At 39.2% G+C, this 27,298-nt stretch overlaps 1 protein-coding gene across 1 annotated transcript; it reads right to left on the bottom strand.

Moving 5' to 3' along the window:
- Positions 1-13,709: 13,709 nt before the first annotated feature.
- LOC131903919 (zinc finger protein 239-like) lies at positions 13,710-17,843 on the bottom strand. Its single transcript, XM_059254781.1, has 4 exons — positions 17,835-17,843; positions 17,179-17,305; positions 15,220-15,327; positions 13,710-14,721 (listed from the first exon to the last, which is right to left on the bottom strand). The coding sequence occupies exons 1-4, from the start codon at positions 17,841-17,843 to the stop codon at positions 13,847-13,849; spliced, it is 1,119 nt and encodes a 372-aa protein (XP_059110764.1). The 3' UTR covers positions 13,710-13,846.
- Between the last annotated feature and the right edge of the window lie 9,455 nt (positions 17,844-27,298).

Below are 27,298 nucleotides of genomic sequence, written 5' to 3'. Positions count from 1 at the left end.
ATAGAGTGAGTAAAAAATTTCTTAATAAAGAAAAATGAAAAAAAAATTAACCAATTGAGCATTCAAATATTAATAAAGTGACCTAGACATTGAAATAAAAGAAAAGAAAACCAATGGAGGAGCCAGGTGTCGTGGGCATGCCTTTAATCACACCACTCTGGAGACAGAGCCAGGTGAACATCTTTTAATCCATGTCAGCCTGGTTTACATAGTGAGTTCCAGGATAGTTAGAACTATACAGTAAGACCGTATCTCAAAAAAAAGCAAAAAATAAACAAAACAAAAACAAGAACAAAACCAAAAACCAAAACCAAAAAACAACAAAAAAAATAAAAAAACCAAAAAACAAAAAAAACCCAACAACAACAACGAAAAGAAAACAAATGACAACAAAATGCAGTTGGGGAAATATAAGAGTGGAATCCTTAGCTTTGCCTTATGGGAGTGTGAGCCAGTGAAAACTTTAGAAATCATTTTGGAAGCTTCGAAACCCAAAAGTTGAATCACCATATTACTTACTGCACCAAACACTGAGTAATATGCCCAGCTATCAAAAGTACAACAGAGACAAGCACTTGCACATACAAGCATATTGCTATACTGTTTACAAGAGATGAGAAATGGAACCAGCGTAGATGCCCAGCAACAGATTAATGGGTCAAGAAAAGAGAGTGAATTTACATGATGGCATTTCACTTTGCAGGGAAGAAAAGTATACACATGATATTTGTACTAAAATGAACAGAAATGAAAATAATCTTGATTTAAGTAGTTCCTAATAGAAAAGATATTAATGGCATGTTTTCTCCCATGTACTGATTCCATATTTTATTTTCATGCATCTCAATGTGGGTGTGGGTCTTAGGCATGAATCTAGACCAGTGGTTCTCAACTGGGGGTTCAAATGAGCCTTTCATTGGGGTCAAATATAAGATATTCTGTATATAAGATATTTACTTTCAATTCATAACATTCCCAAAATTACAGTTATGAAATAACAACAAAATAAATTTATGGTTGGGAGTCATTATAGCATGAGAAACTGTATTAATGGATCACAACATTAAGGACAGGCCCCTGGGTTTTGACAATGTTCAAATAAGTATGTGGGCAACACAGATGTATCTTTGTATGTTGTTTTACTTCCTATGTGGAAGGCAGACCTGGGAGGAATGAAGTCAGGGTACATTGTGTGAGATTCCTGAAAAATTAATAGAAATATTATTTTGGGGAAAACATAAATAAATCAGAAAAAAGAAAGTAAAAACAGGGGTGAGGAGGCTGAGAACCACTGCTCAGACAGAAGAACTTTGGAGGGGAACAAGAGCTCTTGATGGAACTAGAAATATAGGCAAAATAAGGTTTATTATGAGGAAGGGCCTAGAAACCATGACACAGTCTTGAGGTGGGAGAGCATCACTAATGAGCAACACACTGTAGTCTTAACTTCTTACTTGTAGGGTATGTTTAGTGACAAAATCGCAAGCTCACAGCTCAGGAAAAAGGACTGCTTCCATACAGAGAGAGGGCAGGGGCATGCTGTGTGTTTTCAGGATAAACACAGTAATCATCTCCAGTAAGAACATCATAGCCACAACTCCAAATAGGCTGCACCATTGAAAAGAATAAAAACCAAATCAACACAATGAAAAGATAGGCTATGGATGTGCCATATGTATGGAGTTGGCCATAAGTATGGTAGGAGACAAAAAAGCCTATTAACAATTTAAACCTCTTGAAAATGTAATGTAAATAAAATATTAAAAAATGATAAAATGTTTTCTTTTTTTACTAGATAGCTATGTGATCAAGATGAACATAATTCATGTTTCCAAACACATGAAGCAACCACTGGCAGAATGGCAGGAAGAAAACAGACAAGGATGCTGGGAAACTTCAGCATCCATCCATCATTCACTGTTGGATAAAGACAGCAGATAGTAATAAGTCAGAAAGAGGAGCATCAACTGCATAGAAAACTCACTTGAGAGCAGAAGATCCACAGTGTTCTCAAACTTCAAGAACAGTCTCCAGTGTGGTCCTGTCTTACAGGTGGAGTAGGCCTTAAAATTAGTAAAGGTAAATGGTTAGAAAGTACCTTTTCTGACCAAATTAGAATGTAGATGTCAATTGCAGAGAAAACAGAACATTAATAACAGCCATGTGAGCACTGACACACAGCTAGCATGTTCTCATTCAAACATGGGAAGACACTGTAGAAGATTTGTGCTTTGTAAAGATTTTAAGCAATTCCTATCAAAATCTTCCTAGCATTTTTGTAGAAAGTGAAAATAGTCTTAAAATGATAGAAATTTGTGACAAACAACAGACTTCAAAAACTTTGAGAAGAGGATCAAACACAAAGGTGATTTCAAAATATATAAAAATTACAGCACTGGAAACCATTGAGTACTAAAATGAAGACAGACAATAGGAGATGTCAATGGAAAGACAATGTAGGTGGTGATTAATAGTCTACAGAAATACTGAGTAATCCTTATTAAAATCCTTCTGGAATTATTTTAGAAGATGGAGACAGTAACCCTAAAAGAGATAGAATCTGAAGGAACTACAAAATATTCTAAAAGTTCTGACATTATGAGAAAAGTGGAAACATTGATTTTCCCAGTTTTACATTGCACTAAAATTAGAGGAATGAGAACCATTTAACATTGGTATGAAAATATGATCAACAATGTGAATGTTATAGGAACAGCATGACACACATGCATAGTAAAATAAAATTATATTTGCTCACTCCAGTTTTAATTTTTATGTAGAAAGTTTTCTAACACCTAAAATAAATAATCCTCAGGAGTTTTTTCCTCACTGAAGTTCTCCAGAATTATTTCTAACAAAACAAAATATGACTAAATTGACTTCACTTTCTATTTTCCACTGTCAGTTGAAGTACCCCACAGATACCACATACCTGAGTCCTTTGCTACTGATGGGTGACTCTTTTCCTGTGGAAACAATGATAAACATCTACTTAAGGAAACATAGGAATCAAGGGAAACCAAAGTTGGGGAACTAATAAAGTCTAATATGGTGAACCAATAATGTTTCTTTTTAGGAGTATTTTGTCTGTATGTATGTCTGTGTACCATGTGTATTTCTTGTGGCCACTGAGACCAGAAGAAGGCATTGGATGCCCTGGTGGTGATGTTACAGATTGAGTGCCAGTGTGAGGGTGCTGGGAATTCCAAGTAAGTCTTCTGAAAGAGCAGACATCCTCTTCACTGTGGAGTCATCTCTAAAGTCAAGGAACCAATGAGTTTAATTGGCTTGCCTTACAAGAGTGTGGGTGATGGCTTACTTACTGCAACTCCTCCTGAAGGTATTAAGTTGTCTATTTCTGAGTTTCACAAGGTTTTCTTCAGGATAAAATATTGTACCTTCCCTTTTAGCAGTGGCATTCAACTCTTGTGTCATGATCCCTTTGGGGTCCATCTCAGATATCCTGCATATCAGATTTTTATATTACAATTCACAACAGTAGCAAAATTATAGCTATGAAGGAAGAACAATATAATTTAGGTGTGGGGGGGTCATCATATTATGAGAACTTGTATTAAAGGTTCAAATTAGGAAGCTTGAGGTCCACTGCCTTAGAGCATCCTGTTCATATCCCTCTCTTTTAATATCCTGTGTTTTAAGGAGATTCCCCCAAGATGGATGGGTTTGACCTCAGAGAAAGCTGATACACAATAACCACACCTGGGCATGAACTCTAAGGACTTGTCATTTTATCAGTGAGCACTTGCCCATCACATTCACTGCTTCTTTATTGACAGTATCTAGGAAATGGCATCATCTTAGATGTCCACCAATGACACATGGATAAAGAAAACTATGTGTCTTGGCTTCAAACTTTTTGGTTATTTTGCATGTAGATTACATGTAGAATCCAGGAAACTAGAACTGACCAGTAGTGTAGATGCAGGAAAAGAGATTAGATAGTAGAATATGGGTTATATGAAATTGGACAGTGAGAATCATGGGTATAATGGTTTAAATATTTATTGAAGTTTGTCTTAGTGTTTCAGTTACTGTGAAGAGACAACATGACCACATCAACTCTTAAAAAGAAAACATTTAATTGGGTTGGTTCATTTATAGTTCAGAAGTTTAGTCCATTATCATCATGGTGGGGAGCATGGTGGTGTGCAGGCAGATAATGTGCTGGCTACATCTTCATCACAAGGCATCAGGAAGTGGACTTTGAAGCTGGGTGGTATCTTGAGCACATATGAGTCTTCAACTATGCCTCCAGAATGGCACACTTCCCTCAATAAAACCCCACCTAATCCAACACAGCCACAGATCCTACTAATGCCATCCTCTAAGATCTTTTTTTATTTGTTATTTTTGTATTTTATAATTTAATTTAATTTTACATATCAGCCACAGATTCCCTTATTCTCGACGCTCCCTCCCTCCCCAACCTTCCCCCCAGCCCACCCTCCCATTCCCATCTCCTCCAGGGCAAAGACTCCCCTGAGGATTGAGTTCAACCTGGTAGATTCAGTCCAGGCAGGTCCACTCCCCTCCTCCCAGGCTGAGCCAAGTGTCCCTGTATAAGCCCCAGGTTTCAAACAGCCAACTCATGCACTGAGTACAGGACCCAGTCCCACTGCCTGGATACCTGCCAAACAGATCAAGCCAATCAACTGTCACACTTATCCAGAGGGCCTGATCCAGTTAGGGGCTCCTCAGCCATTGGTTCATAGTTCGTGTGTCTCCAATCGTTTGGCTATTTGTCCCTGTGCTCTATCCAACCTTGGTCTCAACAATTCTCACTCATACAAACCTTCCTCTTTCTTGCCAGTTGGAGTCCTGGAGTTCCACCTGGAGCCTGGCCATGGATCTCTGCATCCGGTTCCCTCAGTCATTGAATGGGGTTTCTAGCATGACAGTTAGGGTGTTTGGCCATCCTATCACCAGAGTAGGTCAGCTCAGACTGTCTATCGACCAATCAATAGGACCTTTTGAAACTGAGAAGCTTTTGTAGAGCAAATGATATGGTCAACAAGGCAAAGTGACAGCCTACAGAATGGGAAAAGGTCTTCACCAACCCCACATCTGACAGAGGGCTGATATCCAGAATATATAAAGAACTCAAGAAATTAGAAATCAAAATGCCCAACAGTCCAATTAAGAAATGGGCTACAGAACTAAACAGAGAATTCTCAACAGAGGAAACTCAAATGGCTGAAAGACATTTAAGGAATTGCTCAACATCCCTAATTATCAGGGAAATGCAAATCAAAATGACTCTGAGATACCACCTTACACCTGTCAGAATGGCTAAGATCAAAAACACTGAAGACAGCTTATGCTAGAGAGGATGTGGAGCTAGGGGAATTCTCCTCCACTGCTGGCAGGAATGCAAGCTTGTACAACCACTTTGGAAATCAATATGGCACTTTCTTAGAAAATTGGGAATCCATCTCCCCCAAGATCCAGCTATACCACTCTTGGGCATATACCCAAGGAATGGTCAATCATACCACAAGGGCACTTGCTCAGCTATGTTCATATCAGCATTGTTTGTAATAGCCAGAACCTGGAAACAACCTAGATGCCCTTCATCCTCTAAGATCTTATGGGGGTCAATTACATGCAAATACAACAGTAGTTCTGGAGATGAATGAAGGCTGCTGAAAGGACAAGTAAAATGAGATGTTCATGAAAAGCTACATGGGAGTCTAGCATTTTGCAATGCAAAGGAAATGTTTAATGGAAAGATAGAACACTTGATATAAAGGAATGGGTAATTGGATAATGTCTACTAGATGTTTAAGTGGAGATGGCCCAAAAGAAAGGAGCAATTGTGGGTGGTATAACCAAAATGAAGGGTGTATGAAGAAGCCTTATGAAACTCACTGTCTTAACAAGTTAATAGGAAATATATTTTTTAAAGCTCTTAAAAGCAGAGGGATCTGGATGCAGAGATCCATGGCTAGGCCCCAGGTGGATCTCTGGGAGTCCAATTAGCGAGAATGAGGAGGGTTTATATGAGCGAGAATTGTTGAGACCAAGGTTGGATAAAGCACAGGGACAAATAGCCAAATGAATGGAAACACATGAACTATGAACCAATGGCTGAGGGGTCACCAACTGGATCAGGCCCTCTGAGTGGGTGAGACAGTTGATTGGCCTGATCTGTTTGGGAGGCATCCAGGCAGTGGGACCGGGTCCTGTGCTCATTGCATGAGTTGGCTGTTTGAAACCTGGGGCCTATGCAGGATTGTTTGGCTCGGCCTGGGAGGAGGGGACTGGACCTACCTGGACTGAGTCTACCAGGTTGATCTCAGTCTGTGGGGAAGGCTTTGTCCTGGAGGAGATGGGAATGGGGGAGGGGCTGGGGGGAAGGTGAGATGAGCGGGAGGGGTGAGAACAAGGGAATTCGTGGCTGATATGTAGAACTGAATTGTACTGCAAAATAAAAAAAAAAGAAATTAAAAAAAAGTGGTATATCACATAGGTAAATAATGCTGCTCTCAGATACCAGGACTATTAAATGAAATGCTTCTACCAAGTGTTGGTTATCTGCCTAAGAATTACTGGTCATGGACACAGCAGAAGCACACCAGCCCAAACAGGTCTTCACTGCCAGACCTCTTACTTGGCCACCATAAGTACATGACATTGCTGAAGAAACAAAACATATTGGTTACCAGGTAGAGAGAAAGAGTAATCTTGAACTTACCAGGGAACACTCCCTGCTGGATAGCTTTCATAGGACTGCAAGGTTCTGTGCAGTTACTTTGCAGAGAAGATATGTACCCTGCTCAATAATACAAACCTACAAGGCAAAATGTGTGCACTGGTGCAATACTAGTATGACTCCTTATGGGTATAACCAACCTGTTTCTTGAGTGGATTGACACCAGCTGCATAAAAGGGAATTATGTCTGGTACTGTAAATATGGTAAAGAAAAATCATGACTTGGGAATTACAGGTCAAAGTGCAGAACCTTCTGATGTTTTGTTAATGATCATATTGTCAATCTGCCATCTAAATATTCATGTTTATAATAAAATATTTGTACTACTCTCAAACTTGATGATAAAAGTCTCCTCTGACAGTTGGTAGTAGGTGATTTAGAGTTGAAATAGCTGTTCCAAAAGTACTGTGAACAAGCAACTGTAAGATTCAGGCAACCTCCGTTTCATCATGGTTGAAGGAGGGGCTCTGGAGGCTTTCCATCAATAAAGGTCTACTGCCAGTTAAGGGCACGTATTTTTTTTAGAGTTTAGAGTACATGGTGATTTGAAAAAAATGGCCCCCAAAGGGAGTGGCTATGTTAGGTGTGGTCTTATTGAAGTAGGTGTGGTATTTTTCAAAGAAGTGTGTCACCATGGGACTGGGCTTTGAAGTCTCTTTTGCTCAAGCCTAGTGCAGTATGACACTCAGACTACTTCCTGTTGTCTACAAGTCAAGATCTAATTCCTTCTCCATTCTAAGCTCATTTTCTAGCACCATGTCTGCCTACATGCTTCCATGTCCCACCATGATGATGATGGACTAAACCTCTGAAATTGTAAGCCAGCCCCAATTAAATATTTTCCTCTGTAAGATTGGTGGTCATGGGGTCTTTTCACAGCAATAGAAACCCTAAGACAGAGTAAATACTTTCCCAATTTCCTTCAGTACTTCAAAAGTTCATTCTTCATGCCTTCAGACAGTTCTTTCTTTTGTGGAGATGGTGTTTTTCTATAATCCTGGTTGTCTTGGTATTTGTTCCTTAGACCAAACTGGACTTAATCTCTCTGAGATCTTTCTGCCTCTACTTCCAGCATCCAGGGATTAAAGGCATGTTATACTATACCCTGAGATCTTAGTCAATCAATGTTATGTATATGGATATATTACCTGCATGTATGTCTATGCAGTATGTGCATGCAGTGCCTACAGAATCCAGAAGGCATTAGATCCCTGAATACTATAGTTACATGCAGATGTGAGGTGCCAGTTAGATGTTGTCAATCAAACCAGGTCCTATGGAAAAGTTACCAGTGCTCTTATTCACTGAGCCATTTCTCCAGCCCTAAACATGGAGATTTCTAAACTGTATGTGAGCATGTACATGTTGTCATTCAGTTTACCTCTTTACAGTTTCTCAACTCTTCACTATTTATATGGTTTCAATCTAGTATAAAGATTTTTGAGGGTGGATAAAAGTTGGAAATTTATTGGAGCATTTTCTGGTGTGTTTTCTTTCATTACAAAATTTCTTTCATGTTTACTATTTCAGCACTAGGCAAATGATTTGTCAAATTGAATGTATTTGGGGGTAGAACTTCCAATGAACAAGACATGGGGATTATCTATGGTATACTTTTATAAGGTTTTTCAGAAGTACAAATTGACTGATATACAGCAAAATTAGAGGAAAAACTAAATGCTTTTTCTCAATTTTTGATACTACATTTTGTCATTATTATTATTATTTATACTATTTGGTTTTAGAAACAGGGTATACAGCCATGTTAGTCCTGATCTACTGTGAAGATCAAGCTGGCCTTGAACTCACACAAATCCTCCTGCCTCTGTGTTTGGAATGAGGGGATTAAAGGTGAGCACTATCATGCTTGGAATTAGTATGCATTTTTGGATGTTGAGCAAGATAAATGTTCTAATTATAGCTTTTCTCAAGGGTTGGAGAAATGGATTAGTTGTTGTTAGTACTGGCTTCTCTTCCAGATAATCAGGGTTCAATTCCCAGCACGTGTATAGCAGCTCACAACTGCCTATAACTACAGCTTTGTGGATCTGATACTTTCTTTTCAGCCTCCAAAAGCAGGAAGCATACATGGAGTGCAGAGACATGCATGCAGTCAAAATTTTTCCATGCATTTTCTTAAAAGAGCTTTTCACACAGTTAAATTTTCAAAATTTTATTTCAGTATAAACTCTGTGATACTTTTCTAGTATTTAAACCTCATTATAGGCTTTCACAAGTTTGTTACCTTTATGTTTCTATTATGTACACTGTTGTGATTTTTAAGCAGAGATTTCCAGATAACTGTGAAGTCATATTTACAACAGCATTTTTCACTCCTGTATGAATTTTCTGATGTGCTCTAAGAGTTGATGACTGAGTAAAAGATTCACCACAATCCTTACATACGCAAGGTGTCTCTCCAGTATGAACTCTGCAATGTGTTCTAAGATTTGAACACTAGATGAAGGATTTATTCCAGTCTTTGTATTTGTAAAGATTCTCTCCAGTATGAATTTTCTGATGTACTGTAGACAGAATTCTAAACAGTCTTAGTCAATAAGAAACACAGAGTCAAATACAGAGGTAAATAGCCAAAGAGATCAGAGAGTCAAGACTACCATATCTTATCACCTCGCCACTGTTGCTTCCCCAGAGAGAGAGAGAGCTTCTAAAGTCTGACTTGTCTTCTTATTGCCTTTCTGTTCTGCCTTCTCATTGGTTCAAAACCCAACCACATGACTTCCTTGTCACTGCCTGTCTATACAGATCTCCAGGTCTCTATGGTTGGTACTGGAATTAAAGGTTCATGTCACCACACTTGGCTGTGTCCTTGGCCAGACCTTGACAGAGACTCTGCCTTCCATGTGATTGGATTAAGGGCATGGGCTACTACCACCTGACTGCTGACCCTGGCTCTCTATGACCTCTGATCTTCAGGCAAACTTTGTTTATTAACATACAAATAAAATTACATTTCAGTACAAATATTGTGAGACCAAAATGAGCCATCTTAGAAATAAGACCAAAATGCTTTCACCCAAAAACTAAGGCCTAAGATTTCTCCTTCTAGGAATAGGCCAATAGTTATTGAAACAAGACAGTCCAGATTCCAGAAACCAGGAAGTGTAAAAGTACAGAGTCACAAGGTAGTCACGAGGTAATGACTGCCGGAATATAGAATGTTCCAACCCTGGTTTCCAGGGTAACTGACCATAAAAATGCCCCCATCTGAGGGCAACCAATGAGAAATAATGGTGGGCAACCACTCCCTTAGAAGATTAAGCCAGGATTTCTAGAAAGCCCCTAGAAGCAAGCCAATCAGAATTGTACCCATACTAGCACCCCTAAATGATGTAACCTTGTGATTTTTCCCTTTAAAAACTGAGCTTGCAGATAGGTGGACATGGCAGATCCCAGACCCAGGGTACTACCTTCTTGGGTGGGCACCCCAAGAACTCAGACTCCGGTCCAGTTGATGCAAAGACAAGAGGTTTATTGATTCGGCTGTACAGTCAGGCTCCTTTCCTCCCAAGAGCAAGAGTCGCACCTTACTGCAGTCACATAGGTACTTTTAAAGAAAAAAACCCACAAAAGCCATAAGATTACAATTCCCATGCAATTTTGTTCTGATTGGTTTATGTCTAGGGGCTAATTTCACAAGATCATGGCCTAATCACAGGGTAGGTACAATCATGTCCATATACACATCAGAACCTCAAGGGGGGGGATATCAGGGCAGGAGTGAAAGTTAGACAAAGGTTACAGTGGTCTTTCCTGGAACACGTGCAATTATCCCAGTCATGGTTGAGCAACATATCTTAACAGAAATCTCCATACATTGTGGTAAGGGTGGTTGAGTAATGGCTGAGTCAGTCTGCCCTTTTTAAAACTAGCTTTTTAGTTCCTCATTCTCCTGGGGCTTGAGGGGTGTAAGCCTGAAGGGTTAGGGTCTTTCAGACACTTCCTCCAGCCTCCACTGTGTTGGATGTATTGGACGAAGTCCCTGCCTAGGCTTGTATTGCTTTTGGATATCCAGAATTAAACCTTGCTTTTGCATTCCGGCATGCTCATCTTTGGTGGTCTCTCTGGGGGTCACGATCTGGGCACAACAATATAATATCACCATAACGTACTCTAAGATATGAACTTCTAGTAAAAGGTTTGCCAAATTCCTTATACAAGTAAAGTATCTCTTAGATGAACTTTTTAATGTTTTCTCAGATTTGAATACTATTAAAGATTATGTCATAGGCTTTGCATTTGTAAATCTTCTTTCCAGTATGAATTTTCTGATGTTCTCTAAGACATGAGCACAAAAGAAAATTGTCACATTCTTAACCTCTGTAAGGTTTCTTTCCAAAATGAATTTTCTGATATGTTCTTAGAGATGAGGTTGTAGTAAAGGACTTGTTACATACTTCACATTTGTAAGGCTTTTCAACAGCATGGATTCTATAATGTGTTTTAAGAGTGATAATACAAAAAAGTAAAAAAAAAGTATGTACCACATTCTTTGTTTTTCTACAATTTCTCTCAAAAATTAATTTTCTTTTTTTTTTCTTCTTCTTCTTTTTTGCTTTCTTTGAGACAAGGTTTCTCTGTGAAACAGTCCTGCTGTCCTGGAACTCACTCTATAGACAAGACTGGCCTCTAATTCAGAGATCTACCTGCCTTTCTCCAGGGAGTGCTGAGATTAAAGGTGTGGTCCATCACTGCATGGTGAGAATTAATTTTCGGATGCCTTCCAAATGATAAATAGTGGCTACAGGGTCTGTCATACTCATTGAATTTGTAAAGTTACTCTCCAGCATGCCTTTCATATTTCATATTCTGATGGCTGTGGTAGTGCTACCACCCATTCACCATGTTTGAGCAGAGGGGCTGAGGCTTAGAAACAGAGACAAGACAATGGGTCATTTGTCTTAGCAGAATGCCAAATGCCTAATGCTGTTTATTGAAGGAGGGAGGAGGCCTTAAATACAGGCTTACAGCACAGTGGGAGAACCTGGAGGGCAGAAGTTCGCTACAGATGTTTTACATTCTTGCATCCTAGCTGCTTACACCAAATGCAGGATACACAAACAAGGAACCTCCAGTAAACTGTTTTAGGAGAAGGAAACTGGAAGTGAATCTAGATAGGGAGGATATCTGATCAAGGTCAGCAAGCAAGGCAACAGCTACCAAAGGAACCAGGGTCAGGGCCCAACAGCTATGAAGTGTTGATAATAAGGAAATGACATTCAACATTCTTTGCATTTGTAAGGTTTCTCCCCAGTATGAAGTCTTTGATGTGTTTTAAGACTTGAGCACCTAGTAAAGGGTTTGTCACAAACATTGCTTTTGTAGAATTTCTCTCTAGGAAGAATTATCTTATGATTTATAAGAGTTGACTTTAGAGAAAAGCATTTGTCACAAACATTGCACTTGTAGGGTTTCTCTCCAGTATTAATTCTGTGATGCTTATGAAATGTTGATAAATGAGGAAATGATATTCCACATTCTTTGCATATGTAAGGTTTTTCTCCAGTATGAAGTCTTTGTTGTGGTTTAAAAATTGAGCACTGATTAAAGGAATTATCACAAAGGTTACTACACATGTAGGGATTGTAGATGTAACCAACCTTCTTATTAAATAAGAAACACAGAACCAATGCAAAGAAGAAAGCCAAGAGGTCAGAGCTAAGAGCTAAAACCTTACCCTTCCTCCTGCAGTGGTCCTACCTCTCTGAACTCACTACCCCTGTGTTAATGTCTTTATATAGTGTTCCTGTTCTGCCTTCTCATTGGTTGTAAACCCAACCACATGACCGCCTCGTCACGGCCTGTCTGTATAGGCCTCCAGGTTTTCCTTGCTTGGTATTGAGATTAAAGGCATGTGTGTCCAATAATGGCTGTATCCCTGAACACACAGAGACTTACCCAGCTCTGCATACCAAGTGCTGGGATTACAAGTATACGCCACCACTGCCCTGTTTTCCTATGGCTTGCTAATAGCTCTGACCCCCGGGCAACTTTATTTATTAACATACAAATAACATTTTAATACAAATAAAGTATCACCATAAGGGATTCTCTCCAGTATACATTCTCTGATGCCTACAAAATGTTGATAAGTGAGGAAATGACATTCCTCATTCTGTGCATTTGTGAGGTTTCTCCCCAGTATGAAGTCTTTGATGTTTTTAATTTGATTACTTTTTTTTTTTTTGGTTTTTATGAGACAGGGTTTCTCTGTAGCTTTGAAGCCTGTCCTGGAACTCACTTTGTAGACCAGGCTGTCCTCAAACTCACAGAGATCTGACTGGCTCTGCCTCTGAGTGCTGGGATTTAAGGTGTGTGCCACCACCACCAGCTTCAATTTGATTACTGATAAAGGGATTTGTCACCTATATTGCACTTGTAGTGTTTCTTCCCAGAGTAAATTTTCTGATGCCTATGAAATGTTGATAACTAAGGAAAGGACATTTTACATTCTTTGCATTTGTAAGGTTTTTCCACTGTACAGAGTCTTTGATGTGTTTTAAGGTTTGAGCACTGATTTTTTTTTTTAAAGATTTTATTTTATTTATTATGTATACAGTGTTCTGTCTGCATGTATGACTGCAGGCCAGAAGAGGGCACCGGATCTCATTACGGATGGTTGTGAGCCACCATGTGGTTGCTGGGAATTGAACTCAGGACCTCTGGAAGAGCAGTCAGTGCTTTTAACTGCTGAGCCATCTCTCCAGCCCCAGGTTTGAGCACTGATTAAAGGACTTGTCACAAATGTCGCACTTGTAGGGTTTCTCTCCAGTATGAATTCTCTGATGCCTTGTAAGAGTTGACTTTTGAGTAAAGAACTTGTCACATTCCTTACACTTGTAAGGCTTCTCTCCAGTGTGCATTTTCTGATGGTTATGAAGTGATGATAACTGAGGAAATGACTTTCCACATTCCATGCATTTGTAAGGTTTTTCCACAGTATGGAGTCTTTGATGTGTTTTAAGGTTTGAGCACTGATTAAAGGATTTGTTACAAATGTTGCACTTGTAGGATTTCTCTCCAGTATGAATTCTCTGATTCCCATGAAATGCTGATAAATGAGGAAATGACTTTCCACACTCTTTGCATTTTTAAGGTTTCTCCACTGTATGGAGCCTCTGATGTGTTTTAAGTTGTGAGCATCGATTAAAGGACTTGTCACAAATGTTGCACTTGTAGGGTTTCTCTCCAGTATGAATTCTCTGATGCCTTGTAAGAGTTGACTTTTGAGTAAAGGATTTGTCACATTCCTTACATTTGTATGGCTTCTCTCCAGTATGACTTCTCTGATGGCTATTAAGTGATGATACCTGAGGAAATGACTTTCCACATTGTTCACATTTGTAAGGTTTTTCCCCAGTATGGATTCTTTGATGTGTTTTAAGATTTGAGCACTGGCCAAAGGATTTGTGACAAATGTTGCACTTGTAGGGTTTCTTTCCACTGTGAATTCTCTGATGAATTATAAGATTTGACTTCACAGAAAAGGACTTGTCACATTCCTTACATTTGTAAGGCTTTTCTCCAGTATGCATTTTCTGATGGTTTTTAAGGACTACCAACAGGCGAAATGACTTTTCACAATCTTTGCATTTGTAAGGTTTCTCCCCAGTATGAAGTCTTTGATGTGCTTTAAGACTTGCACTCTGGTTATAGGATTTGTCACAAATGTTGCACTTGTAGGGTTTCTTTTTGTTATAAATTCTCTGATGTATGGTTAGGCTTGGGGAGGTACTGTAGCATTTTCTGCATTTTGTACATAAATGTGGATTCTCTCCAATGTAGATTAGTTGTTTTATAAGAGTGTATGTAGAGCTGAAATAGTCATCATATTCTCCCTGCCTGTGCTCTTTCTTAGCAAAGTAGAATCTCTGATCTTGAAAAATTTTGGAGAACAAATTTAAATATTTCTCACAATCCTTAGATTTGCAAGGTTCTTCTCCAGTGTGCATGCTTTGATGTCTATCTGTAAGTAAAGAGAAGTCGATCAGCAACTATTTAGACTAGAGCTCTCAGTAGTCAACCTTATTCTTTCATGGTACTTATATAGATTCTCACAGAAGTAAAGTGATAGCCTTCAGGTAAGATGAAACAAATATTAGTGGAATCAGTAATTAACCTTGTGATAGAGCTCACCAGGCTATTGTATTTAGAATACATTTTTCTATTTTTAAATATTTATTTCTTCACATATTGATGAAAAATAGTTTAATCTAATCCAAGACAGAAAGTATTTGTAATTCCTAATGAACAGCAATGAAGAATACTGTTGAAAATTCCCTTTAAGGTGAAAGTCTTACTCAAAGAGTAAGAGTATATTCACATCACAGAGTATATTCTCTTCTCTAGAAAACAGAGTGTATTCTCCAAAAGTAATGGATACAGAGACAGTATTCTGTCAGACTTCAGAGGCTCAGATCATGTAAGGCAGGGCTGTCATGGACAGCTATTGCTGTTTTCTAACCTCTATTGGCTGAGGTCCCCACACTGCTATGCTTCTTAACTTTCCTCAGTTCACTCTGTACAACAAATCCTGAGATTAGTTCCCAGAAGGATGTCTGCATATTGTCCACTGGGGTGAAAATGAAGGATGTAATATAAAGACAAACATGCAAGTAAGGAAATTATGTAATATACCAACTTCATGGATTAATTTTAGATGCAAACTTTGCAAAAGTATTTCAATTTGATGTCAACATAATCAAATAAAATTGCAATTTGTACTAGTATTAAGCCATCATAATTCAGATGCAATAAAGTACAATATCTTCCAGCAGTTACTACAGGCAGCATGCATCCTGGGATCACGAAACTATACTAACTTAAAATATCAGAAATCCTTCCAGGTGGAATTAAAAATATAGCCCTTGATTTCTCCTTCACTTGTGGATGTCACTGTTGTCCTGCTCATTCACTAGCCCACCCTACTTGTGGTTACTCTCTCCTCTCCACATTCCAGGGCAATCTCATTTTCTCCAGACAGGTGACCAGGCCTACTTTGCATATAGTCCATGTGTTGTGTGAGGTAGCACATGATCCATGGCAGAATATTTAGAAAGAATACAGACATCTAACATAGTACTGTGCTCAGTACATAAAGAGAACACAAAGTAGGGGAATATAGGAACGTTTCCCAATTGCTATTTCCTATAAATATTCTAAACACATTTAGGGAGAATTTTCAGTTTGCATACCTTGAGTTTTTCTTAGAATTAAAATGATATCAAATAAATTTATGGACATGGAGCTTAAATTTGGGATGGAAATAGCCCCAAATCCTTTGACCTACCATCTGTTCTGTCTGTAAAATATGCTAGGGCAATGATGGAACAGAAATGGAGGGAGTAGTCAAGAAATGTCTGATTTTAATTATGGCCCAATCTACAACATGTAACCCTAGCCAACATTGCTTGGGTAACCAAGGACCAAAGACTAGTTAGATGAGAAAACTATGGCAAATCCAAAAACTACTAGTGTACAAAGAAAAAAAAGTAACAATAGAATGACTACTAATTATATTCTACTATACTCATAGATTAGGGTCATATCCAGTCATTATCTGAGAAGCTTCCTCCTGTGGCATATGGGAAAAATGCAGAGACCCACAGCAGTATATAGAGAGAGTCTACATGGGATATCTCTATCAAATCCCTCTCTTCATAGCTAAGGGAACTATGCAGAAGAGGAAGTGAAGGGAGTATAAGATCCTGAGGGGATTGAGGACAACAGAAGAACAAGGATTTCTGAAAAAAAAAAAACTAGCCAAGTGCAAGTAAATCCACAGAGACTGAAGCAGCAGGCATAGAGCATACATGTGTCTGCACCAGGTTTTTGGCATAAATATTATAGCTTTAACCTTAGTATTATTATGGAATTCCTCAGTGAGATCAAATGGGTCTCTGATGCCATGCCTCTTCCTAGGAGACTTTCCCATCTGTGGAGTTACCTTGTGTAACTTCAATATGATGGTTTTGCTTCATCTTATATTTTATTTTGTTGTGCTTGGTTGTCATCTCTTAGAAGACTGCTCTTTTGTAGTGAGAGGAAGCAATGGAGTGGATATTGAGGCAAAGAGTTATGGGGAAAAACTGGAAGGAGTATATGGAGGGGAAAGTATAATCAGAATATACTGTATGAGAAAGGAATCTCTTGCAATAAAAAACAATGAAAAAGATTTGGGTGCAAATATTATATACAACTATGTTTCTGAATGTATCATGGAACCAAATGAGTTGTGCATGACACTTCTAAAATAAAAAAGAGAAAAGGAAAAAAAATTAAATATTATGAAAAAGTTCTTTCCTATTACCAATGTTCCTATAGTCCCTTCTTGTTTCCAAGACAGCTTAACACAGAGTTTACAACCTGTAAAGTCAGTACATACATAAGATAAGTTAGGATTCTACAAGCAAAATGTTCTCACCCACAGTGACCAGGTTCCTGTAATTCTCCAACATCACTTCAATGTACAAAGTCCTCTGAGCAGAGTCCAAGCATTCCCACTCCTCCTGAAAGAAGTCCACAGCTACGTCCTGGAATGTCAACAGATCCTGAAACAAAAAAGTACAGTTCGATCATGTGATACCAGACAGAGTGCTTTCTTGGATAAAAGGAGACTTGAAGAAATTAGGGATGTATAAATACAAGGAAATATATGTAATAGCAAAAATATAAAATCACATGTGAGGCTCCAGATCTTCTGTTCCAAATGTCAACACTAACTGTATAAAATTACATTGAGAATGGCCAGGCGGTGGTGGCGCATGCCTTTAATCCCAGCACTCGGGAGGCAGAGCCAGGCGGATCTCTGTGAGTTCGAGGCCAGCCTGGTCTCCAAAGTGAGTTCCAGGAAAGGCGCAAAGCTACACAGAGAAACCCTGTCTCGAAAAACCAAAAAAAAAAAAAAATTACATTGAGGTGTATAGGCTTTGCGTATGGATAATTTCAATATCTGAATTTTGTCTTGTGTGCTTGTAATATTTTTTATAACAAAGTTAAAAAATATCAGAAGAAAATTAAAGGCTTCCAATGTCTCAAAATATAACATTTCTAGAAAAAATAGTGAACATGATCACTGACCTGGGACATGGTTATTGCAGAATCAGCCATTTCTTTCTGTTCTCTTCTTTGAGTTTCTTTTTCATGAATGCTGAATAGATGGCTTGCTGTACTTTCATTAAGGGTTTAAAAGGAAAATACAAATATCAATACTGAAAGCTATTAAAGAAAAATGTCAAATCACATGAAAAGACCTAAGAAACAGAATACTCCCAGTTGTGTGGTAAAAGATTCCAAAGACAGTCAACATGTAAATACATTTAAAGCCTGGAGGGAAAATTGTCATCAACTACATTGTTGCAACCAAAAAAATAGTCTCTAAAATTAATGTAGACAAAAGTGCTTTTCAAGATAGGCAAGAATTAACACAATTCATTTCAATAAAGTGGGACAGCAGATAATAAATTAGAGGAAAAATATACAGAGGTCAATCAGAGAAATTATCCATAAGAACATGGGAAGTAATAAATTTCATGTGAAGAATTGATAAGCAGATGAGAAATGGGAAGTAGTCATCCATGGGCAAGATAGCAAACCACCAACTCTTACATTAAGTAAATAGTACTCTCAATAATCCAACCAGTACCTGCTGTGGAAAATTCTTTTGTACATTGTGAAAATTTGTCCCTGTGATTGGTTTAATATGGAAGCTAATAGGTGGTAACTAGACAGGATAAGGCTAGGTGAAAACATCAATCTGAGGATGCTGAGAAAAAGAAGCGCAGAGTTAGGAGAGTTGCCAGCCAGAGGAAGGATGAGTCAGACACACACAATTTGATAGAGATAAAGGCTATGATCCTTGGGGTAGTACATGAATTAATAGAAATGGGTTAACTTGTAAGAGCTAGTTGGTAATAAGCATGAGCTATTTTCTGGGCATTTGTAATTAATATAAGCCTCTGGGTGATTATTTTAGAGTAGCCGAGGGACAGGGAAATGTCCACTTACAAGCAACACTAAAATCTTAACCATAGGAAATAAAAACCTATAAACAAAAATTCTAGCAACTCTGGAAATCAACAGAGAATTTTAAATCAAATATACAAATCCTCAAGTTAAACAAATTTGGCACATGGACAAGCTGTACCACTCATTGGCATATGTTCAAAATGACTGGACACTCTACTCATAGATACTTGCTTAACTATGGTCATTGCTGTTCTATTCATAATAGCTTTGAAAGGCAAACAATCTAAATGTCCTTCAACTGACAAATGGATAGTGAAAATACAGTACAAATATACTATAAAATACTATTCAGCTGTGTAGAAAATTGATCTTCAGATCTGAGTACACAAACTGCAGTAACCAGAAAAGTAAAAAGAGACCACAGTGAGATATAGGGGAGTAATAGAGAGAGGAACTGTGGAGGGGCCCCAAAACAGCTTGACCACACAGCCATCATGACAGGCTTAGGGGCCCAGACACAGCTTCTGTGACAGGCTTACTGGCAGGCAACACCCAAGTCCAGGAAAAGCCTTAAGCTAATATCTCCCAAGGATCCACCCAGGGATGAGGAAGTACCTGACATCTCAAACATTCCAACCATTAGATAAGGTGGCTAGATGTCCCTGTGTCTAGCACACATTTATTTTTGTTTCACAGATACCCCTAGATAAATGTCAGCCAATCAGGGTACTGGACCCTAGAAATCCCCTCACCCCAACCTCTGCTATGATAAAAATCCCACCCTGCCTGAGCTCAGGGCTCTCGGTTTTCACCTGCTATGTCAGACATACAGAGAGGCCAAGTTCAGAGCTTGAAGATAATAAAGGCTCTTTGCTTTTACATGCATGATTCTGTCTCTGTGGTGGTGTTTCGGGGGTCCCTGTGATCTGATCATGACATTTGGGGGCTCATCCAGGATCCCCTAAGCCCACCAGGACCACTGGCCCATAGAGCCTGAAGAGCTGGCTGGTATGTTTTCTGTGTGTCTGTGTTTACCTGTGTCTAGTTTTATGTTGTCTGTATTTACTTTGGTTTTATTTTGTTTGGATATCCTTTTGTAAGTGGGATTTTAGAATATCCTTTTGTAAGTGGGCCTTTGGGCCATTTGGATATCCTTTTGTAAGTGCCCAAAATTTGTAAGTACCTGCATGTATATGAATTTGATTTGTGTAGATGACATGGGTCGCTGTCATGGGACTGGCATGAGGCTAGCATCTTTTTGGATTTGGTTTTGTCTCCAGATAACAGGAGAGCTGTTTTGATGTCTTGTGTGTTCTAAAAAGTTTTGTTTGCTTTCCTGTTGGAATGTCCTACCTATATGAATGTGTGACTTATGAGAAATGTGGCCACATATATGTATGTTTAATGCCTGGGCTTGTATGTGTGTTATGACTCCTAATGGAAGCTGTGCATGGACAGCTTTTGGGGCCAGATGGCCAGCATAAGGGATGGAGGGTCCATTTGTTGAGCTGGGACAGACTAAGAATGCTCCTGCCTCATTTCCTCCTTTTTCTCTGGGCAGCTGGCCAGCCAAGGCAGCGGGTCATTGTTATAGTGTGGTGTGCCATGGGCAACAGCCATGAGGACTTTGCATGGCCTGGACACACAGCAGGTTCATGGCCAGCCCCTATACAGGGAGCCTCAAGGTAGGGGTTTTGTGGTACAGTGCAGACAGGAGCCAGTGGGGGCCTCAAGGAGCTCAAAGCATGCCTGATCCAGGCAGGGACTTGTGGAGAACAGCCCCTCCAGGGTCACAGTTGAGATGTGGCCTACAGGTCCTAGAGCCCAGTCACTCTCATGTACTTGAGAATCTGGGTTTAACAACAATCTTTTGTTTCCATGCTGTGTGGGTCCTTTTTCCTCTCATGATGATGGGTGGGGCTCCTAAGACCTGCCCTGGGGCTAAATCCTGATCAAGGTTTGGTTCCAAGAGCAGAATGGAATGTAACTGCCTATGGTTGCTAAGCTACCACAGCTATGTTATAAGGCTAACCAACAGTTTCTTGCTTGTGGTACAGTGCTGATGCAAATTTAGAGTTATTCTTGTAATGCTATATGCATGTATTTCTGTTCTTGTTTAAAATACTGTAGCTTTACAGTATATTCTAAACCACTGAGAGAAATCCCAAGAAAGACTTTGGTAAGAGTTTTCTATGTTAAAAAAAGAAAGAAAGAAATTTGTCTGAAATAAATGTCTGTACAGACTGGGGGTACATGGGAGGTTATGGAAGGTCAGAAAGGGTCTTATGGAAGGTTGTCAAAGGTCAGAGGGAATGTGAACTATGTTCATTGTGGTTTCTTATACCTGTGAATACTGAATTTAAAAGTTAATTCTGGTTGGTTTTCATTTTAAAATTAACTGATAATTCTGCAAACTGTTATGTTAAAAAACAGATACATATATGTATCTATATATGTGTATATATATGTATGTATGTATATGGACACATATGTGACTTGGGTTTAACTGTATGTATGAACGTAAAGCTAGCTTTAACTGTATGTATGGGTATGTAACTTGGATCCAACTGTGCATATGTGTGCAAGTAATTATTGTTTAAAAAAACATGCTTTAAACAGCAACCAGGTGGCTTTCCTCCATATTGGCTGGTGACCTCATAGGAAGCCATATGGCTAGCAACCATCTTTTACAAAGGTTATAAAGATCTATTCAGGTTAACAAAAGCTAACTTAGAGATTTACAGCTAAGTACTTATTTCTTTACCAAGTGTTCAACAGCAAGCTTCTAGAGAATTTAAATAGATGGCAACATATGTTTAATAAATAAGGTATTGATAAATATTAAAGTTGCATCACAATACTTGCTCCGGCAGCTAAACTTTGTAATTTAAGATTTACTCATGCAATAAGATAATGGTTTTAAAGACATGAAGGGATCATAGGGAACAGCTGAGGTTTCCAAGGTATGGCAGGACAAGCATTCCAAAGAGAGTCTAATTGCAATGGTGGACCTTAGCAGTTTTGCAAATGCCAGTGTCAGGTGATGATCACCAGAAGCACCAGTCATAATGAAATGGAGCAGACTATGTATATGCTGCCAAGGGTAGGGCCAAAGAAAGCATCCAAGTCTCTAAGTAAAAGAACCAAAAGGATTGTGAATGAATCCCAGATATTGAATTTTGGGATTGTTTGCACTATGGAACTTGGTTTTGCTTTATACAGATTTTGGTGATGCCATGTTTTTTCCCTCTTAAAGTAAAAGAAGGTATTTTATTTATTTATTTATTTTTATTTTTTATTTTTTGGTTTTTTGAGACAGGGTATCTTTGTGTAGCTTTGCACCTTTCCTGGATCTCACTCTGTAGACCAGGCTGGCCTCTAACTCACAAAGATCCGCCTGGCTCTGCCTCCCGAGATTAAAGGCGTGCACCACCACTGCCTGGCGGTATTTTATTTTTAACATTGCAGAAAGACAGTTGAGAGATCTTAACCTTTTTAAGGACAGTTTTTAAAATATTTAAATTTTGTAAGGCTATGAGAAATTTTAAGTTTATGAAATGCTCTATACTGTTAATATCTGGACTTAAAATAAAAGGCTAAAAATTAGGGTCACAGCCATAAGCATTAAATACTAACCAGGAATGGGGATGTTCATTTCTTGTGATGCAGCAAGACAGTAAGTAACCTAAGCAGTCTGGCAAAGGGCTTGGAAAAGTCTGACGCTATGAATCTCGACCGTTTGGGGGTTTAAAAAAACCTTTTCACCGGGGTAGCCTAGGACCACTTGTATGTCAGATTGTTTGCATTGAGATTCAACAATGACAAAACTGCACTTATGAAATAGCATTGAGAATGTTGAGAACTAGTGACTTGGAGAATGTTTTTCCTTATCCAGGGTCCATTCAGGCTTAAGAATATTGTCTAGCCTCCTTGTCTTTGCTAAATTTGTTAAGCTTAAGCTATTTGGATAAACTTGAGTCATATAAATGTTTCATATTGATACTAAAAGAGCTTCAACTGAGAGATTTTTTTTAAGTTTCATACTTAACAGAGATAAAATTACAAAGTCATTTTCCCAAGGTCAGGCATTTAGATAAAGCTCCCATTTCCTCAGAGGCTTGGAGAAAGTTCTTACTTGCTATAAAGAGAGTCACCTTTCTTATCTCTGGTAAAAGGAACTTATGGCCCTTCCATTAACATATGGCTATTTTGTTTTGGTTTCTTTACTGAACCCATATTTGATACTAGAAAAGCTTTAATTTACAATCATTGTTTTTAAGGCCACTTATTGTAGACTGCTGGAGAACTTAAGAAAATAGTCAGTCATCTTATAAATAATCAAGTTCTTTAATTGAAGTCATGTTAAGTACTGATGTAATTAATTACAGGGATAAGTTTTACTCAGTTCCTTGCATATGTTTTCTGGGTTGAGCTTAAAATAAGTAACTATAAACAAAGTTTGTCTATTCAGATATACCTGGACAGCCCTCATACTTCAGAGATCTATAGAATATGGCATTTAAATGTTGATCTAAAAGCTTATTATAACAGACAGACTTCCAGATCATAGCAGTGACCCAAGGTCTCCAAAGAAGATTATGTATGAGGCACCACAATGTCTGCCTGGATTACCACAGGGGAAGATGCTCCAATGCCAAACCTGTGCTGTGGGATGTCCTGTATGCTGTAAATATATGTTGCTATGATTGATTGATAAATAAAATGCTGATTGGCCAGTAGCCAGGCAGGAAGGATAGTGTAGGCGGGACAAGGAGGAGGAGAATTCCGGGAGGTGGAAGGCTGAGGCAGGGAGATGCTGCCAGCCACCGCCATGAGGAGCAGGATGTAAAGTACCAGTAAGCCACAAGTCATGGGGCAAGGTATAGATTAATAGAAATGAGTTAATTTAAGATACAAGAACTAGATAGCAAGAAGTCTGAGCCATTAGGCCAAACAGTTTAAATAATATAAGCTTTTGTGTGTTTTTTTGAGTCTAAGTGGCTGCCAGCCCAGGCGGGATTGAAGATAACTCCAGCTACATGCCTGCCACCAGGACCTGGCCCAGACTGTGGACAAGAAGCAGGACACTGGAATTGATTGCACCCCTTTGCCTTGATAAAGTAAGATCAGTCTTCTGTATTTCTATTCTACAGGAAAAACTTTGCCTTATGGGCCTGATAGTGGAAGAAGATGATGCTATTCCAATACTCATGCCTCCAACACTGTGGAGACCTGGGTATGGACTGTTCCCTGTCATTCATAGAATTGGAAGCTGCTTGGTCTGCACTCAGACATAGTTTATCCTTCTTGGATCTCTAATGGCTAGACTAGCTATAACTTAGTCAGCTTGGCAGCATCAGACAACCAGATCTATAGCCAGCTTGTTAGCTAATTTTTAAGAGAATGTTCTAAGATATTTTTATAAGTCATAAAAGCTGAAATGCTGGGTCAAAAGGAAACTCCCTGGAGTAGAGTCAAGATGGCCAACTATAATGACTATTGATAAACAAGGAAAATAGGTTCAGGGATGTCAATAGATAAATTTATTAACTGAAATGGTTCTGCAATAAGATAAGACACTTGACCTTCTTTGTGCAGAATCAAAGAGGTATTATATAAGATTGTAATCAAAGATCAGAACTACAGGACCTTAAAAATGTCAATAGATGAATGTGTCACTGCCCTAGAAAAATCTGTTAGCTAATGGTTTGTAGGTCCCAATACCCTTGAACCTCTGGACAGGTAGGACTCATGATTGAGTCCAATAATTGGTACTTGTGAAGGGGAGAATGTGGAGGGGCCCCCAATCAGCTTGACTACAGCCAACACGACAGGCTTAGGGGCCCAGACACAGCTTCTGTGACAGGCTTACTGGCAGGCATCACCCATATTCAGGAAAAGCCTTAAGCTTAACACCACCCAGGGATCCACTCAGGGATGGAGAAGTACCTAACATCTCAAACATTGAAACCATTAGATAAGGTGGTCAGATGTCCCTGAGTCTAACACATACCTATTTTTGTTTTACAGCTACCCCTAGACAATTGTCAGCCAATCAGGGTCCTGAACTCTGGAAATCCCCTCACCCCAACTTCTGCTATGATAAAAATCCCACCCTGCCTAGGCTCAGGGCTCTCTGTTCTTACCTGCTGTGTCTAACCAACAACAGAGGGACCAAGCTCATAGTTTGAAGATAGTAAAGAGTCTATGCTTTTACATGCATAATTCGGTCTCTGTGGTGGTCTTTCAGGGGTTCCAATGATCTGGGTATAACAGGAATAACAGGGAACAGTGATGTAAAGGGAGAAATAGAAAAAACAGGGAGAGAATTATGGAGAACGTACGGATACAAACACAAAAGAAGGAGGGTAAAATAACACTAAGGATGTCTAAAAAGTCATAAATAATCATACTCTTATCATCTACCATTAATACCTATAACATATAGGTTTGTGTATCCAATTACAGTTAAAATATAAATGAAAATTTCCCATCTGGGCTGATAATGCTTGTTATAAGAGACAGATTTTCTAACAAAATGACAAACACCAGGTGTTAGAAGCCTGCTTTGGAGTTGTTGATCACAGCTATCCTTAAGATTATGGAACCATTACAAGCTACTGCTGTTGTCCATGCTTGCCTCCTAGAGGTATAAGGTGAGTCCCTATTATTTAAGTCAAACACTTTCCACATAGATGTTGCAGGAATCCTAAATGGTCTTATAATTAAAAAACACAGAGCCAGATATTGGGGTAAATGCTGAAAGATCAGGGAGGCAAAGGAACAAGCTACAGCCACTTCTCACCTCACCAACTAATCAGCCATTCCTGTTTCCATGAATCCTCAGACTGACTGCTTCTGAATCCTCTTCCAAAAGGGCATTGAGTTCCTGTCTCCTCATGCCTTCTATGCCTTTCTCCACCCAGTCATATCATGTCCTGAATCAAACTTCCTAGTTCTGGGATTAAAAGCATGTGACTTTCAAGTACTGGGATTAAAGGTGTGTGCCACCACTGCTTGGCTCTGTTTCTGTTAGACTGGATTAATCCTGTGTAGCACAATGTGGCCTTGAACTCACATAAATCCAGACAAATCTCTGCCTCTGCTTCACAAATGCTAGGATTAAAGGTGTGTGCCACCACCGCCTGGCCTCTATGTTTAATCTCATGACTTGATCTGTCCTTTGACCATCTGGCAAATTTTTTAGAATATAATAAAATATTACCACACACAGATCCCAGAGAACTTGAGATAGGACTTGTTGTTGTAATCTTAAATGGTCTTTGGTATGCCCAGATTGGGTGGGGGACCCCAAAAGACCACCACGGAGACCGAATCATGCATGTAAAAGCAAAGAGCCTTTATTTTCAAGCTCTGGCACTTGGTTTGTCTGTCCCACACAGTGGTGAGAGCAGAGAGCCCTGAGCTCGGGTGGGATGGGATTTCCAGAGTTTCGGGTGAGAGGATTTCCAGGGTTCAGGACCCTGATTGGCTGACAATTGTCTAGGGGCATCTGTAAAAAAAGGTGTGTGCTAGACTCAGGGATATCTGGCCACCTTAACTAATGGTTGGAATGTTTGGGATGTTAGGTACTTCCTCATCTCTGGGTGGATCCCTGGGTGGTGTCAGTTTATGGCTTTTCCTGGACTTGGGTGTTGCCTGCCAGTGAGCCTGTCACAGAAGATGTGTCTGGGCCTCTTAAGCCTATGATGACAGCTGTGTAGTCAAGCTGTTTTGGGGCCCCTCCACAGTCTTATAATGAAAATCCCTAAGTCAGACATTAAGGTGAAAGCTGAAAGATCAGAGAAGTAGAGTAAACCACATCCACTACCACTTACCTCAGCCTGAAAGAGCTCAGGTGATAGGCCTCTAGCCAAATAGCTTCCTCAGCTGAAAACGGTCCAGCAGAAAAAGCCTCTATCTGAAAGGGACACTTTTGGGGAAAAGCCTTTAGATACTGTGTCCTCAAGCCTTATACATATTTTTTCCATCCAGCCATTGCTTTCTGGGACTAAAGGCATGTGTTCTTCCCAGTACTGGGATTAATGTTGTTTGCCACCACTGTCTGGCCTCTTTGTTTAATCTAGTGGCTTGTTCTGTTCTCTCATCTTCAGACAAATTTTATTAGGGCACACAATATATCACCACAAAACTAACCTTAAAGCCTCCTCCCTGAAGACTCAATTTCATGATACTATAAGGCAACATGCAAGCTTCCAAAGGAGGGAGCCAGTCAACAGTCCTACCCAGCTATGATGACATCTGTGAACCACAAAAAAAAAATATGCACTGCATGATAACCCTAAGCATGCAAGAGAGGTACACATACCTTGGTGGCAACCAATAGCTTCTAATTGGATTTAAGACACTGTCAACAAGAGGGAAATCATGCCTAGTACTGGAAATCAAGCCAGTGTCCCCAGGGATAGTCAAGTCAATAATCTTGGCGGAGAGTGTACAACTACTATTTTATCACATCAGCCTAATCCATAACATCATTTTAAATAGTTTCCCTATTCCCACAGATAAATGTAGACCTTACCCCTCATCAAGGAAAGTTACTTTAGCACCACAGG

Source organism: Peromyscus eremicus, chromosome 1, assembly GCF_949786415.1.
Source record: "Peromyscus eremicus chromosome 1, PerEre_H2_v1, whole genome shotgun sequence".
Classification (NCBI taxonomy): domain Eukaryota; kingdom Metazoa; phylum Chordata; class Mammalia; order Rodentia; family Cricetidae; genus Peromyscus; species Peromyscus eremicus.
The sequence above is the reverse complement of the archived record's forward strand: the minus strand, read 5'-3'. Positions and strand labels throughout refer to the sequence as shown.